The following is an 18,272-nucleotide window of genomic DNA, read 5'->3' as shown; positions in this document are numbered from 1 at the left end:
AATGCACGTTGTTTACTGTAAATCCTCTTGCCTCTGATTAACATTCTATTCTGCTAGAGTTAGAAGTTGCAGTGCATTCGTGTCTTGTGTTTTAATCACACTTGTTAAGGATTCTTATGAAATGGATCCGCCTGAAATGGCCAAGAGCATTAACACTTACAAGATCTCCTTAGCCTTACAATCGGTGATAGACAAACAATGCAACACTAGACTAAAATGGCGTCTTACTTCTTTTTTCTGCCTCTTCGGGATTATAAGCATCTTAAGCCTTCTTTTTGCTTGAAAATCAAACGAGCAAACATCAAGTTTTGGTGAGTCGTTGTATATATATGTCCATCTGGTCGGTGTTCTCTCCTTCAACGCGTCATGCGTAGATGGACACAGTTATGTTATATTTGACATACCCAAGCAGTTGATAAAAATGGATACGAGCAGCCATAACAAGTACTGCTCGTTTGGGAGGATACGAGCAGCCATAAGACTGAGATGGGCATGCATGGTATGAATGGGACTCTAGCCCAAGACCATGGAAGGGTACGGCTGTTCCCTGTGACACTTATGATCGACAGCGGTTCCAACCTTGTACTCGGATTTCGATTGGTGATGGTAATCAGGCTAAGTTTTCGTCTGACCGATGGTTGGATGGCACGACTCCTAAGGATTGCTACCCAAATCTGTTTCATCTCTCGAGAGCCAAGAGCACGACCGTGGCCGATGCTATCACTAATGGCAGTTGGATGAGAGGGCTGCAGCAAATCAACTCTGCTGATCTTCTGGTCTCATTCGTTGCCTTGTGGACGAGCATTCAGGCCATCCAGCTTTCCTCGGAGACGGATACGATCGCCTGGACGCCCACTGCAAACGGCGGTTACTCGGCAAAATCTGCTTACAACACTCAATTCTGCACCCAGATTCCAATGCCACCCTTGCAGCTGCTTGGAAGTTCAGAGTTGAGGCTAAGATCAAATTCTTTGTCTGGACGCTGCTGCAGAATAGACTTTGGACAGTGGATCGACTGCTTGTGAGAGGCTTGGATCATCAGGATACTTGCTCTACTTGTGATCAGGTGCTCGAGTCTGCCAACCACCTGATCTTCGGTTGCCCCTTCGCCAAGCAGGTGTGGACTTCATACCAACACACGAGAACACTGGCAAGCCAGGAGGCGCTGCGCTCAACCTGGTGGGAGGCGATTTTGCCTCTCAGGAAAAAAAAGGAGAAGGCACTGACGGTGAGCCTCTGGAATGAGCGAAATAGAAGAGTTTTCAAAAACCAACAAATGAACCAAGTGCAGCTGTGCTCGAAGATAAACGATGAGATCAGCCTCTTTGATGAGGCATGGGAGAAATAGGAATTTTTTGAATTGTACAGCCAGGCAGACAATGCTTGCACTGGTTCTTTTCTTCTTTAACTTTTGGCTTTTCCTACTAGCTTTCCACCTTTCTTAAATGAAAAGGCAGAGCACCTGCTGGTCCGGTCAAAAATAACAAGTACTGCCATACACACACAGTAAAAGTCGTACATATGTCAATCTTCAAACCAAAAAGCATTCAGCTTCTTCTACGAGCATCTTAGAAACACAAAACAGCTTGGTATCGAACGGTTCGCTGATGGGAAACCATGTAGTCACAAGAAAGTGCAACGTAACTCCGGGCAGCATCCTTGGTCTTACATTAGCGCCACTCTAAATCTTTCTGCGGCGCTAGCATCGAGGATGCCATAAGTGGTGCAAAGGTTAGGATCGTATGGTTCCATGATCGAATTCATAAAACGCTCTACTTCCTCATCGGTGGCCTTGGTTGCTCCGAAGTTCAACTTGGGTGGTTCCATGAGTCGCGCCACAACAGTTGGATCATCAAGGCCCTAATGGAAACAAATGCACAAGCAGGAATTGATCAACCAACTGACCAACATCATGTTATTATATACCTACCACACAAGATGAAGCGTCTTTACCTTGAACATTTGTCTTACCCTTGCTTCCTCAGCTTTCCACTGTAAAAGATCTTCATTCAATTAAAAATGAATACAGCAACAGAAAATGTCAAACGTTAGCTTACCAGGAAATAAAAACATCACACTTACGTCATCCATAGTCTCTGCGATCGATATATTAGGTCCAAGACATTCTCCCTTCAAGTTGCAAACCTTTGAGTGACCACCAGCATATGCATCAGCATTGGGGTGCTTCATATTACTTTCACAGCCATAGCAGTGACCTTCATTTAAAGAAAGAGAGGAGATAAGGACCTTTAAATAATGATGGCTGATTAAGTGAAGGTAATAATACACATGGATGTGCATGAACTTCTTTGAGATATCACAATGCAAAGTTCAAGGATAATCGATAAGATGACACGAGGCACAAACAAACAAACAGGTCAATTCAGAGATCATACACTAATTAAAGACATAAACGTTTAAACTGTATTTCAGTAACACTTGATATAAGAGTATAAGGTACCGTTATCAAAACGATCAACCATGGAGACCTTTAAATAAAGAGAGGAGATAATGACCTTTAAACAATGATACCTGATTAACTTGAAGGTAATAAACTAGTTTGAGATATTACACATGGATGTGCATGAACTAGTTTGAGATATTACAATGCAAAAGGATAAAGAATAAAATCCCACGAGGCACAAACAAACAGGTCAGCCATGATAAGAGTAAAAATACGGTTTGAAAGACAAAAACGTTTACACTATATTTCAGCGACACTTGATAAGAGTACAAAATACCGTTATCAAAAGGATCAACCGTGCAGGTACAGCTGACCACCAAATTTTCGTCTTCTGGCATACGTTTGACTTCAGCAAAGAACAGATTGTCGGTGGTCTTTTCTCCTTTGGTCCTTGTAGTGAAATTAACATGGTAGTAGCGGCAGTTGCCCTCATATATTACTTCATAGCACACAACATCTGTAACTTCAAACGCAAGATCCTGAGATAAGAAGAATGGATCCCATCAGCGACTAGTTGTTAGATGAACGAATAGGACAGTCGTATAACACGAAGCACTCCAGGTAGTGCATGATAAAGAGTAAGGACAGGAAGGAGGGACAAAGAGCAAACCTTGAAAAGATTGTGATCCTCGTTATACTTGTCCAACAAAGCTTGAACCAGCTGGAGCATCCAGCAACGGCTTTCATCAACCGGTTCCGATTTCACGTACATCTTCTTTGAGCCATCAGGCCAGAAAAGAGAGTCTCGTATACCCCTCTCTACACTAGCCTTACCCACTTCATAGAACTCAGGTCGCTCCTTGCACCTAGTTTAGATCAGAGATTCCTTCATGGTTAATATATTTCACTTTCACAACAGTGGAGTGTATAAAGAGATACTGGCTATACTTTCAATGTTATCATCCAGAAATAGGGTTAGGGACAAATAGTATGCATGTAGGATTGGTTAACAAGGATCAAACAGCTCCCACGTGTCTTCTGGCGTAGCTCATGACATTAATCAACGGAAACGAAACAGACCTACATACAAAATTACAAAGTGGTAGCATAGCATCTATGTAATTTTACGCACTACTTCAGCAACTCTCTCACAAATACAGTTAAAATGTCTCCTTAACTTGAAGTGGTCCCAGAACAGGAACTTAAAAATTAAGGCAGTTCGGTGCTTCATTTTTTTCCTGTATGCATGAAAGTACCAAATTTACTATAATCTAACTTGGGTTCATTCGTTCTTCTCCTGATTAATTATGCGAAAACTGTAATCACCTTTGGGGCTTAAAACATAGAAGGAAAAAACATTAATTGGAACTTGCAAGTGTGCACGCAAAGAAAAGAGTCGAGAAAGTTTACATTATTGGATCCCGACGGTCATGAAGATAGCGATCAATGGCATTGTTAACTTGGTCTAAGCTCTGAAATGGCCCGCCCACATGAGGATACGTGTGGAAATATCCACGAAGATCGATCCTGGTGTAAAATGTGAGCCCCCAATCACACTGGTATCGGACCCAAATGGTGTCGCGCCGAGAGGACGGGGACGTGGCAGTGATGGACAATCCCTTCAATGTTGTAACATCAACCAAGCTGTTTGATGACGAGGCGTCCGGCTGCTGCGGCGTTTGTCCGGATGCAGACTCAGCTGCATGCTCCTGAGACCTGAAGTGGAACAAGCAGTCTGGATGAGCAAAACAAAATTATCTTAGGCGGTGAATGAATAATCCATGGTATCATCGTGGCAAAAGGTTGATAAGAGGCCTGAAATCGGTGTGAAATACGGGCTGGATTGGTTAGTTGTTGCTAACTTTTGCGCTGCCGGCCAGTATTGGGAAAGCCAAAATTTGGCAAGTCTGGTGATTGGTTTGCCAAATATTGGGTCGAAGCCAATTGGATGCAAAATTTTATTTGCGAGGAAGCAGGAAGAGTACCAAACCAACCATCCCTGTACAGAAACCCTTGTTGTCCCAAATCTCCAACGACAAACGATCGAAGCAACGAGCCCCCATTGACAAGTGAAACAATTTCATTTGGACAAAACATGATGATGATATATAACAAGAGGAGGAGGCTGGGTGGCCATACGGCAGTTGGCTGAGCTGTTTCTGAAACAAATTGGATAACGAGGGAACCAGGTCCATGATGATGGCGATTCCTCCAATGTTGCAGTCGGCTTTTGATGCTCATCCTACCAGAGCTGCAGTGAAGCAGGCTGTTAGGAGATGAACAATCCACATCAATGCAGACTTGCGTGTGTGTTTTCCAGATAAAATACGTTATTTCTAGACTAGAAAACTGGGAATCATCTACGGGCATAAATCCGACGCACATATCAGAATCCTAAAGCGATTGATAATGGAACGACGCCGTGACGCGCGGCGGCGGCGTCGTTCATACCAGGACTTGTCCGGTAGCCGCGGCGAGCGGAAGGCGGCCATCGAATGAGCAGGTGGGGGCACGGGCGCGCGGAGACTCGTACGTCGACCCGCTTGCTCGTTCCGTAATCGGGGTGCGGACGCGTTGCACGGGCACCCGAGGCTGTCGCCGGGAGCGTCGCCCCCGTCCGCGGTCGGTGGCCATGGCGGAAGAAGGGGGTTAGGGTTTCTTTTCCGGGGAGAGGAGGGGAGGGGAACGGAGGAGAAGCGAGATGGAAGGAGGTCGACGGTATGGTATGGCCCGCTTGTCATCAGGATACATACACACACAGTCCTCCAACGCAACGCCATCCATGGTCAGGTCCATGGACACGCCGGCGGCGACTAATGATGACAATACAATACGTATCAACGGCGGCCGCGACTGGTGACAATGCCGGCGAGAGAGAGAGAGAGAGAGATGCTTACATCGAGATCGAGGCAGGATATGGAAATCGCTCCAATGCTTCCCGCTTTCGTACCGACGCTCCAATCCAAGTCGATCCCCGCAGAGCCGATCAGGGGACGTGATGTAGTATAGAGGAGGGGTCGGGTCGGTTCCGAAACTTCACGTTCCTTCACGAACACGAATTGGCAGCGATTTACTTTGGACCCTTTTATTTAACTGGCGATCATTTGTTGGGTGTTAGAGAAATAGCAACTTGATATTATGTGCGGGTGAAATAAAGAGTATGACTGCATAGAGGACAAATAAAGACTCAAAACGGTGGTCGGGCACGTCCGCAGACGTTTAGGGGCGGGGGTGGATTTGCTAAATCGTGTTGTAGATGCACTCACAACTAGTGTACAAAGCCACTTGATAGACCGGTTTTTTTGGAAAAAACTTCTGATCTTGTGAAGATATTTTGAAAATGAGAATGAGCCCCGACCACTGCGTTGAACGATTTACACAACCATCTTTATCATATTATTCAACATATATTGATAAAAATTATAAATACATGGATCAATTCAAAGACAACTTCCTAACGATAGATGTCGCTACACCTACTAGCTTCATGATGTCCAATGACCACACATCAACACACACCATATAACACTAGTGCAGAACCGGGCTTTAGCGCCGGTTCGTAAGGGCCTTTAGTGCCGGTTCTGCAACCGGCACTAAAGAGTGGAGACTAAAGCCCCCCCCCCCTAGTACTGGTTCATCACGAACCGGCGCTAAAGTGCCACCACGTGGCACGAGCCAGGCCCGGTGCGTGCAGGACATTAGTACCGGTTGGTAACACCAACCGGTACTAAATGTTTGGGTGTGTTTTGGTATTATTTTTTATTTTTCCTTTAATTTTGTGTTTTCAATTTAATTTAGTGATTATTTTAGTTGTTAAATCATTAGATGAAAGTACCGCAGATTAGTTTCGACTGGATGCATGTGGATCCTAGCTAAGTGACCAAGTATATGCCATATCCATATTATACTTGATCACCTATAATTAAGTGATCAAGTATAATATGGATATGGCATATACTTGATCACTTAGCTAGGATCCATCCAGCTGAAACTAATCTGCGGTTTCTTTTATAAATGATATAATAACTCATCATCATCATCATATTAATATAAAAACTCTTGCATCATATCATCAACAACAGTAAATTAGCTAGCTAAAAATCATCATAGTCGTCATTACCACTGTTTAATCATCATAGTCATTACCGCTATCTAATCAGCACCAACACTAGCTTAAAGAAAAACATTCACTTGTACCAGAAGCAAAGATATCATCGAGTTCAACATGGTCATCATATTATAAGCGTGCATAACACCACAAAAGCAAATCATCCTTTGAGATTAAGTTCAGGATGAAGAACACGGACATGAGAGGACAAAAGTACTAAGAGCATGAAGTAGCTAAATCACTCCTGCTGCTCTCTCTCAGGTAAAATAGCATAGAACATGTATAGCTCTCCTGATTCATCATACTGGAGCATGCAGATGACCCTGTCTCCTAATCGTGGGCTGCGCTTCTCATTGCTTCCCTCGAGTACTTCTCTGCTGGGATCGTTAACAATTTTGCTCCAATCTTTCACTATTAACCATTTATCGCTTTTAGAAATCCTGAATGCACTCATGTGCAATGTAGGATATCTTGGCCGTAAGCTAACCATTGACATGTGACCTTTAGTCTCGATCCACTGAGGCACAACTGTCATCGGGAGTCCCTGTTGAAGAACATCGTATAGTAATTTATATACTTAGCAATGAAAGTTTAGCAAAAAAATAATGTATGCAAAAGATGCACTGAGGACAAATAGTAAAAATCTTACCATCTTTCGTAAATAGATGTGACCGTAGTTCAATACGATCACTATTGGTTGCACGTTTTGAGTACTAACATTTCTAAGTGCAGGAAGAAAATTTGTCTTAACAGTATGAAGATCCTCAAGCCATGAAACATAATGACTTATCTCCTCGCAGTTTAGTTCAGCTCCGGGACAGTAGTAGGTCCTGTCTACCAAGCGCCGGACATGTTTGCTTGAATGGAAATAAGCTGTCAATAGAAATTAGTTGTCAACTATTTTTGAATGAACAATATCAAAGACATAAATATGGTTGAGAAACTCACATAATGGTAGAACTGGAGGCGTCTGCACATCGACCCAGATGTCTCTATTACCTTCAATATCATCTTCCGGACGAATATCAAAGGTGATAACCATATCAGGCTCAAATGCATAAGCCTTGCATAGTGCTTGCCAAGTTTTGCATTCAAAATAGGTGTACGTGTCTGCATTGTATAATTTGACGTTGAAAGTATAACCATGCTCGGTCTTCAGGTAAACTCTCTTTACCTCCATAGTTTCCATAGCACTGAAACCTATTTTATCCAAGACAAAAATTCTTGCATGGCAAGGGATGCGCTAGTAGAATAGTGAAAATTTAAAATTATAAGTTGAAGCATATGAAGCATATATAAGTCATGCTTAATTACGAAAAAAGACTTGTCGTTGTGACTTACTGTATCCACTTCGAAGGTCTCATCCAGCTTGATGCTGAAGCGCCTATCATCAACAAGGAATTTCTGTCGCACAGGCCGCGCTGGTCTTCACAGTATTCGCACTTAATGAAAATCTTTTTCGTCGTCAGACGACATTTCCTATGTTCATATAGGTGAAACATTAAACACTTACTAGTTCTATTAATTCAACTAATTCAACTACATCAATTAGTTCAACTAGTTCTATTAATTCAACTAAGCATTTAATAAAAATAAACTTGTTCTATTAATTTTCTTACTAAAATAAAGTAGCTAGTTCTATATAGTAATATTTTAATTAGATCATCAAATCTCAGATATCTAAATTTTCTTACTAAAAATAAACTAGTTCTATTAATTCAACTAAGAATTTACTAAAAATAAACTAGTTCTATTAATTTTCTTACTAAAATATATATATAAAGTAGCTATATATAGTAATATTTTAATTAGATCATGAAATCTCATATACCTAAATTTTCTTACTAAAAATAAACTAGTCCTTTTAATTCAACTAGTTCAACTAAGCATTTACTAAAAATAAACTAGTTATATTAATTCAACTAGTTCAAATAATCTCATATACCTAAATTTTCTTACTAAAAATAAACTTGTTCTGTTAATTTTCATACTAAAAATAAACTAGTTATATTAATTCAACTAGTTCAAATCTCATATATATACCTAATTAATATCTAGCTAATTCATCTAAAATTGACATTAATATGTAACATCTTTTCCATATAATTTCATCTAACATTAACATTCTAACATTCTTATCTACGTAATTTATCTAACATTAATCTAAACAACAGAAAACAAAAAATAAGTAAAAACAATATGTGTGTGTGTATGTGTGTATATGTGTGTGCGTGTACGAGCGGGGGGCGGCGGCGCGAGACGGCGATGCGACGGGGACAGCGCGACGACGAGCGGCGGGCCGGGGGCGACGGCGCGATCGAGACGGCGACGTAGTACGGGGCGGAGGCGACGGGCGGCGGGGGCGACGGCGGTGACGGTGACGACTGCCGGCGGGGGCGACGGCGGTGACGGCGACGACGGGCGGTGGGGGCGACGGCGCGCGGTAGGGGCGGCGGGGCCTGCAAGGGCGGCGCGCGATGGGCGACGGCGCGGCGGCGGCGGCGATGTCGCGCGAAGTAGTTGGAGAAGAAGTGGTGGTCGATGAAACTGAATTTTTCGTCAGTGCCATATATATAGGAGGGGCCTTTAGTACCGGTTGGTGCCACCAACCGATATTAAAGGCCAATTTTCGCCAGGCCAAGGGGCGGGAAACTTCCCCTTTAGTACCGGTTCGTGGCTCCAACCGGTACTAAAGGCCCACTCATTAGTACCGGTTGGAGCCACCAACCGGTACTAATGGTTGTGCGCTGCCACTGGCGGTGCACAATGTTTAGTCCCACCTCGCCGAGCGAAGGGCAGCCGCACTGGTTTATAAACCCAGCCGCGGCTGCTCCTTTGAACTTCTCTATATAGCAGGCTTCTGGGCCTAACTTCGTGTTCGGGAACGTAGTAATTTCAAAAAAATTCCGACACACACGCAAGATCATGGTGATGCATAGCAACGAGAGGGGAGAGTGTTGTCCACGTACCCTCGTAGACCGAAAGCGGAAGCGTTAACACAACGCGGTTGATGTAGTCGTACGTCTTCACGATCCGACCGATCAAGTACCGAACGCACGGCACCTCCGAGTTCAGCACACGTTCAGCTCGATGACGTCCCTCGAACTCCGATCCAGCCGAGTGTTGAGGGAGAGTTTCGTCAGCACGACGGCGTGGTGACGATGATGATGTTCTACCGACGCAGGGCTTCGCCTAAGCACCGCTACAATATTATCGAGGTGTAATATGGTGGAGGGGGGCACCGCACACGGCTAAGAGATCAAATAGATCAATTGTTGTGCCTATGGGGTGCCCCCCTGCCCTCGTATATAAAGGAGCAAGGGGGAGGCCGGCCGGCCCTTGTTGGCGCGCCAGGAGGAGGAGTCCTCCTCCTAGTAGGAGTAGGACTCCCCTCTTTCCTACTCCTACTAGGAGGGGGGAAAGGAAGGGGGAGAGGGAGAAGGAAAGGGGGCCGCCGCCCCCCCTCTCCTAGTCCAATTCGGACCAGAGGGGGAGGGGGCGCGCGGCCCCTCCTGGCTGCCCCTCTCTCTCCACTAAGGCCCATAAGGCCCATTACTTCTCCCGGGGGGTTCCGGTTGTTGGGAATCGTAGCATAATTTTAAAATTTTCCTACGCTCACCAAGATGCATCTATGGAGTATACTAGCAACGAGGGAAAGGAGTGCATCTACATACCCTTGTAGATCGCGAGCGGAAGCGTTCCAATGAACGTGGATGACGGAGTCGTACTCGCCGTGATCCAAATCACCGATGACCGAGTGCCGAACGGACGGCACCTCCGCGTTCAACACACGTACGGTGCAGCGACGTCTCCTCCTTCTTGATCCAGCAAGGGGGAAGGAGAGGTTGATGGAGATCCAGCAGCACGACGGCGTGGTGGTGGATGTAGCGGGTCTCCGGCAGGGCTTCGTCGAGCTTCTGCGAGAGAGAGAGAGGTGTTGCAGGGGAGGAGGGAGGCGCCCAAGGCTATGTGTTGCTGCCCTCCCTCCCCCCCCCTTTATATAGGCCCCTTGGGAGGGGGGGCCGGCCAAAACCCATCTAGGGTTGGGGGGCGGCGGCCAAGGGGGTGCCTTGCCCCCCAAGGCAAGTGGGAAGCCCCCCACCCTAGGGTTCCCAACCCTTGGCGCATGGGGGGAGGCCCATGGGGGGCGCCCAGCCCACTAGGGGCTGATTCCCTTCCACTTTCAGCCCATGGGGCCCTCCGGGATAGGTGGCCCCACCCGGTGGACCCCCGGGACCCTTCCGGTGGTCCCGGTACAATACCGGTAACCCCCGAAACTTTCCCGGTGGCCGAAACTGGACTTCCTATATATAATTCTTCACCTCCGGACCATTCCGGAACCTCTCGTGACGTCCGGGATCTCATCCGGGACTCCGAACAACTTTCGGGTTTCTGCATACATATATCTCTACAACCCTAACGTCACCGAACCTTAAGTGTGTAGACCCTACGGGTTCGGGAGACATGCAGACATGACCGAGACGCCTCTCCGGTCAATAACCAACAGCGGGATCTGGATACCCATGTTGGCTCCCACATGTTCCACGATGATCTCATCGGATGAACCACGGTGTCGAGGATTCAATCAATCCCGTATGCAATTCCCTTTGTCAATCGGTATGTTACTTGCCCGAGATTCGATCGTCGGTATCCCAATACCTTGTTCAATCTCGTTACCGGCAAGTCTCTTTACTCGTACCGCAATGCATGATCCCGTGACTAACGCCTTAGTCACATTGAGCTCATTATGATGATGCATTACCGAGTGGGCCCAGAGATACCTCTCCGTCATACGGAGTGACAAATCCCAGTCTCGATCCGTGCCAACCCAACAGACACTTTCGGAGATACCCGTAGTGCACCTTTATAGTCACCCAGTTACGTTGTGACGTTTGGCACACCGAAAGCACTCCTACGGTATCCGGGAGTTGCACGATCTCATGGTCTAAGGAAAAGATACTTGACATTGGAAAAGCTCTAGCAAACGAAACTATACGATCTTTTATGCTATGCTTAGGATTGGGTCTTGTCCATCACATCATTCTCCTAATGATGTGATCCCGTTATCAATGACATCCAATGTCCATAGTCAGGAAACCATGACTATCTGTTGATCAACGAGCTAGTCAACTAGAGGCTTACTAGGGACACGTTGTGGTCTATGTATTCACACATGTATTACGATTTCCGGACAATACAATTATAGCATGAATAATAGACTATTATCATGAATAAAGAAATATAATAATAACTATTTATTATTGCCTCTAGGGCATATTTCCAACAGTCTCCCACTTGCACTAGAGTCAATAATCTAGTTACATTGTGATGAATCGAACACCCATTGCGTCCTGGTGTTGATCATGTTTTGCCCTAGGGAGAGGTTTAGTCAACGGATCTGCTACATTCAGGTTCGTGTGTACTTTACAAATATCTATGTCTCCATTTTGAACACTTTCATGAATGGAGTTGAAGCGACGCTTGATATGCCTGGTCTTCCTGTGAAACCTGGGCTCCTTCGCAAGGGCAATAGCTCCAGTGTTGTCACAGAAGAGAGTCATCGGGCCCGACGCATTGGGAATCACCCCTAGGTCGGTAATGAACTCCTTCATCCAGACTGCTTCCTGTGCTGCCTCCGAGGCTGCCATGTACTCCGCTTCACATGTAGATCCCGCCACGACGCTTTGCTTGCAACTGCACCAGCTTACTGCTCCTCCATTCAAAATATACACGTATACGGTCTGTGACTTCGAGTCATCCAGATCTGTGTCGAAGCTAGCGTCGACGTAACCCTTTACGACGAGCTCTTTGTCACCTCCATAAACGAGAAACATATCCTTAGTCCTCTTCAGGTACTTCAGGATATTCTTGACCGCTGTCCAGTGTTCCTTGCCGGGATTACTTTGGTACCTTCCTACCAAACTTACGGCAAGGTTTACATCAGGTCTGGTACACAGCATGGCATACATAATAGACCCTATGGCCGAGGCATAGGGGATGACACTCATCTTTTCTATATCTTCTGCCGTGGTCGGACATCGAGCCGTGCTCAATTGCACACCTTGCAATACAGGCAAGAACCCCTTCTTGGACTGATCCATACTGAACTTCTTCAATATCTTGTCAAGGTATGTACTCTGTGAAAGACCAATGAGGCGTCTTGATCTATCTCTATAGATCTTGATGCCTAGTATATAAGCAGCTTCTCCAAGGTCCTTCATTGAAAAACACTTATTCAAATAGGCCTTTATTCTTTCCAAGAATTCTATATCATTTCCCATCAATAATATGTCATCCACATATAATATGAGAAATGCTACAGAGCTCCCACTCACTTTCTTGTAAACACAGGCTTCTCCATAAGTCTGTGTAAACCCAAACGCTTTGATCATCTCATCAAAGCGAATGTTCCAACTCCGAGATGCCTGCACCAGCCCATAGATTGAGCGCTGGAGCTTGCATACTTTGTTAGCATTCTTAGGATCGACAAAACCTTCCGGCTGCATCATATACCACTCTTCCTTAAGGAAGCCATTAAGGAATGCCGTTTTGACGTCCATCTGCCATATCTCATAATCATAGTATGCGGCAATTGCTAACATGATTCGGACGGACTTCAGCTTCGCTACGGGTGAGAAAGTCTCATCGTAGTCAACCCCTTGAACTTGTCGATAACCCTTAGCGACAAGTCGAGCTTTGTAGATGGTCACATTACCATCTGCGTCCGTCTTCTTCTTAAAGATCCATTTGTTTTCTATGGCTTGCCGCTCATCGGGCAAGTCAGTCAAAGTCCATACTTTGTTTTCATACATGGATTCTATCTCGGATTTCATGGCTTCTAGCCATTTGTTGGAATCCGGGCCCGCCATTGCTTCTTCATAGTTCGAAGGTTCACCGTTGTCTAACAACATGATTTCCAGGACAGGGTTGCCGTACCACTCTGGTGCGGAACGTGTCCTTGTGGACCTACGAAGTTCAGCAACTTGATCCGAAGCTTCATGATCATCATCATTAACTTCCTCCCCAGTCGGTGTAGGCACCACAGGAACATTTTCCCGCGCTGCGCTACTTTCCGGTTCGGAAGGGGTGACTATCACCTCATCAAGTTCCACTTTCCTCCCACTCAATTCTTTCGAGAGAAACTCCTTCTCCCGAAAGGACCCGTTCTTGGCAATGAAGATCTTGCCTTCGGATCTGAGGTAGAAGGTATACCCAATAGTTTCCTTAGGGTATCCTATGAAGACGCATTTCTCCGACTTGGGTTCGAGCTTTTCAGGTTGAAGTTTCTTGACATAAGCATCGCATCCCCAAACTTTTAGAAACGACATCTTAGGTTTCTTCCCAAACCATAATTCATACGGTATCGTCTCAACGGATTTCGACGGAGCCCTATTTAAAGTGAATGCGGTAGTCTCTAAAGCATAGCCCCAAAATGAGAGCGGTAAATCGGTAAGAGACATCATAGATCGCACCATATCCAATAGAGTGCGATTACGACGTTCGGACACACCATTTCTCTGAGGTGTTCCAGGTGGCATGAGTTGTGTAACTATTCCACATTTCCTTAAGTGTGCACCAAACTCGTGACTTAAATATTCTCCACCACGATCTGATCGTAAGAATTTTATTCTCCTGTCACGTTGATTCTCAACCTCATTCTGAAATTCCTTGAACTTTTCAAAGGTTTCAGACTTGTGTTTCATTAGGTAGACATACCCATATCTACTTAAGTCATCAGTGAGAGTGAGAACATAATGATATCCTCCGCGAGCCTCAACACTCATTGGACCGCACACATCGGTATGTATGATTTCCAATAAGTTGGTTGCTCGCTTCATTGTTCCGGAGAACGGAGTCTTGGTCATCTTACCCATGAGGCATGGTTCGCATGTGTCAAATGATTCGTAATCAAGAGACTCCAAAAGTCCATCTTCATGGAGCTTCTTCATGCGCTTGACACCAATGTGACCAAGGCGGTAGTGCCACAAGTATGTGGGACTATCGTTATCAACTTTACATCTTTTGGTATTCACACTATGAACATGTGTAACATCACGTTCGAGATTCATCAAAAATAAACCATTGACCAACGGGGCATGACCATAAAACATATCTCTCAAATAAATAGAACAACCATTATTCTCGGATTTAAATGAGTAGCCATCTCGAATTAAACGAGATCCAGATACAATGTTCATGCTCAAAGCTGGCACTAAATAACAATTATTGAGGTTTAAAACTAATCCCGTGGGTAGATGCAGAGGTAGCGTGCCGACGGCGATCACATCGACCTTGGAACCATTCCCGACGCGCATCGTCACCTCGTCCTTTGCCAGTCTCCGTCTATTCCGTAGTTCCTGTTTTGAGTTACAAATATGAGCAACCGCACCGGTATCAAATACCCAGGAGCTACTACGAGTACTGGTAAGGTACACATCAATTACATGTATATCACATATACCTTTGGTGTTGCCGGCCTTCTTCTTGTCCGCTAAGTATTTGGGGCAGTTCCGCTTCCAGTGACCACTTCCCTTGCAATAAAAGCACTCAGTCTCGGGCTTGGGTCCATTCTTTGACTTCTTCCCAGTAACAGGTTTACCGGGCGCGGCAACTCCCTTGCCGTCCTTCTTGAAGTTCTTCTTACCCTTTCCCTTCTTGAACTTAGTGGTTTTATTCACCATCAACACTTGATGTTCTTTTCTGATCTCCACCTCCGCTGATTTCAGCATTGAATATACCTCGGGAATGGTCTTTTCCATCCCCTGCATATTGAAGTTCATCACAAAGCTCTTGTAGCTTGGTGGAAGCGACTGGAGGATTCTGTCAATGACCGCATCATCCGGGAGATTAACTCCCAGCTGAGACAAGCGGTTGTGCAACCCAGACATTCTGAGTATGTGCTCACTAACAGAACTATTCTCCTCCATTTTACAGCTGAAGAACTTGTCGGAGACTTCATATCTCTTGACCCGGGCATGAGCTTGGAAAACCATTTTCAGCTCCTCGAACATCTCATATGCTCCATGTTTCTCAAAACGCTTTTGGAGACCTGGTTCTAAGCTGTAAAGCATGCCGCACTGAACGAGGGAGTAATCATCAGCACGCTGCTGCCAAGCGTTCATAACGTCTTGGTTCTCTGGGATTGGTGCTTCACCTAGCGGTGCTTCTAGGACATAATCTTTCTTGGCTGCTATGAGGATGATCCTCAGGTTCCGGACCCAGTCCGTATAGTTGCTGCCATCATCTTTCAGCTTGGTTTTCTCTAGGAACGCGTTGAAATTGAGGACAACGTTGGCCATTTGATCTACAAGACATAGTGTAAAGATTTAGACTAAGTTCATGATAATTAAGTTCATCTAATCAATTTATTTAATGAACTCCCACTCGGATAGACATCCCTCTAGTCATCTAAGTGAAGCATGATCCGAGTTTAACTAGGCCGTGTCCGATCATCACGTCAGACGGACTAGTCAAGATCGGTGAACATCTCCATGTTGATCGTATCTTCTATACGACTCATGCTCGACCTTTCGGTCCTCCGTGTTCCGAGGCCATGTCTGTACATGCTAGGCTCGTCAAGTCAACCTAAGTGTATTGCGTGTGTTCCGAGGCCATGTCTGTACATGCTAGGCTCGTCAACACCCGTTGTATTCGAACGTTAGAATCTATCACACCCGATCATCACGTGGTGCTTCGAAACAACGAACCTTCGCAACGGTGCATAGTTAGGGTGAACACTTTCTTGAAATTATTATAAGGGATCATCTTACTTACTACCGTCGTTCTAAGCAAATAAGATGCAAAAACATGATAAACATCACATGCAATCAAATAGTGACATGATATGGCCAATATCATTTTTGCTCCTTTGATCTCCATCTTCGGGGCACCATGATCATCTTCGTCACCGGCATGACACCATGATCTCCATCATCATGATCTCCATCATTGTGTCTTCATGAAGTCGTCACTCCAACGATTACTTCTACTTCTATGGCTAACGCGTTTAGCAACAAAGTAAAGTAATTTACATGGCGTTATTCAATGACACGCGGGTCATACAAAATAATAAAGACAACTCCTATGGCTCCTGCCGGTTGTCATACTCATCGACATGCAAGTCGTGATTCCTATTACAAGAATATGATCAATCTCATACATCACATATATCATTCATCACATCTTCTGGCCATATCACATCATATAGCACTTGCTGCAAAAACAAGTTAGACGTCCTCTAATTGTTGTTGCAAGTTTTTACGTGGTTTGTAGGTTTCTAGCAAGAACGTTTTCTTACCTACGTATGACCACAACGTGATTTGCCAATTTCTATTTACCCTTCATAAGGACCCTTTTCATCGAATCCGTTCCGACTAAAGTAGGAGAGACAGACACCCGCTAGCCACCTTATGCAACTAGTGCATGTCAGTCGGTGGAACCTGTCTCACGTAAGCGTACGTGTAAGGTCGGTCCGGGCCGCTTCATCCTACAATGCCGCCGAAACAAGAAACGACTAGTAGCGGCAAGAAGAATTGGCAAACTCAACGCCCACAACTGCTTTGTGTTCTACTCGTGCATAGTAACTACGCATAGGCCTGGCTCATGATGCCACTGTTGGGAATCGTAGCATAATTTTAAAATTTTCCTACGCTCACCAAGATGCATCTATGGAGTATACTAGCAATGAGGGAAAGGAGTGCATCTACATACCCTTGTAGATCGCGAGCGGAAGCGTTCCAATGAACGTGGATGACGGAGTCGTACTCGCCGTGATCCAAATCACCGATGACCGAGTGCCGAACGGACGGCACCTCTGCGTTCAACACACGTACGGTGCAGCGACGTCTCCTCCTTCTTGATCCAGCAAGGGGGAAGGAGAGGTTGATGGAGATCCAGCAGCACGACGGCGTGGTGGTGGATGTAGCGGGTCTCCTGCAGGGCTTCGCCGAGCTTATGCGAGAGAGAGAGAGGTGTTGCAGGGGAGGAGGGAGGCGCCCAAGGCTGTGTGTTGCTGCCCTCCCTCCCCCCCCTTTATATAGGCCCCTTGGGAGGGGGGGCCGGCCAAAACCCATCTAGGGTTGGGGGGGCGGCGGCCAAGGGGGTGCCTTGCCCCCCAAGGCAAGTGGGAAGCCCCCCCCCCACCCTAGGGTTCCCAACCCTAGGCGCATGGGGGGAGGCCCATGGGGGGGCGCCCAGCCCACTAGGGGCTGGTTCCCTTCCACTTTCAGCCCATGGGGCCCTCCGGGATAGGTGGCCCCACCCGGTGGACCCCCGGGACCCTTCCGGTGGTCCCGGTACAATACCGGTAACCCTCGAAACTTTCCCGGTGGCCGAAACTGGACTTCCTATATATAATTCTTCACCTCCGGACCATTCCGGAACCTCTCATGACGTCCGGGATCTCATCCGGGACTCTGAACAACTTTCGGGTTTCCGCATACATATATCTCTACAACCCTAGCGTCACCGAACCTTAAGTGTGTAGACCCTGCGGGTTCGGGAGACATGCAGACATGACCGAGACGCCTCTCCGGTCAATAACCAACAGCGGGATCTGGATACCCATGTTGGCTCCCACATGTTCCACGATGATCTCATCGGATGAACCACGGTGTCGAGGATTCAATCAATCCCGTATGCAATTCCCTTTGTCAATCGGTATGTTACTTGCCCGAGATTCGATCGTCGGTATCCCAATACCTTGTTCAATCTCAATACCGGCAAGTCTCTTTACTCGTACCGCAATGCATGATCCCGTGA

At 45.9% G+C, this 18,272-nt stretch overlaps 1 protein-coding gene across 1 annotated transcript; it reads right to left on the bottom strand.

The window, feature by feature from the left end:
- Nucleotides 1–1,375: 1,375 nt before the first annotated feature.
- Nucleotides 1,376–5,467, bottom strand: LOC123075448 (uncharacterized). Its single transcript, XM_044498049.1, has 7 exons — nucleotides 5,302–5,467; nucleotides 3,815–4,120; nucleotides 3,075–3,270; nucleotides 2,742–2,943; nucleotides 2,083–2,216; nucleotides 1,954–1,992; nucleotides 1,376–1,860 (listed from the first exon to the last, which is right to left on the bottom strand). Coding segments are annotated over exons 1-7 (1,074 nt in total). The 5' UTR covers nucleotides 5,304–5,467; the 3' UTR covers nucleotides 1,376–1,665.
- Between the last annotated feature and the right edge of the window lie 12,805 nt (nucleotides 5,468–18,272).

The sequence above is a fragment of the Triticum aestivum genome, chromosome 3D (genome assembly GCF_018294505.1).
Source record: "Triticum aestivum cultivar Chinese Spring chromosome 3D, IWGSC CS RefSeq v2.1, whole genome shotgun sequence".
Taxonomy (NCBI): Eukaryota; Viridiplantae; Streptophyta; class Magnoliopsida; order Poales; family Poaceae; genus Triticum; species Triticum aestivum.
Note: the sequence above shows the minus strand (reverse complement) of the source record. Positions and strands in the feature narration are given on the sequence as shown.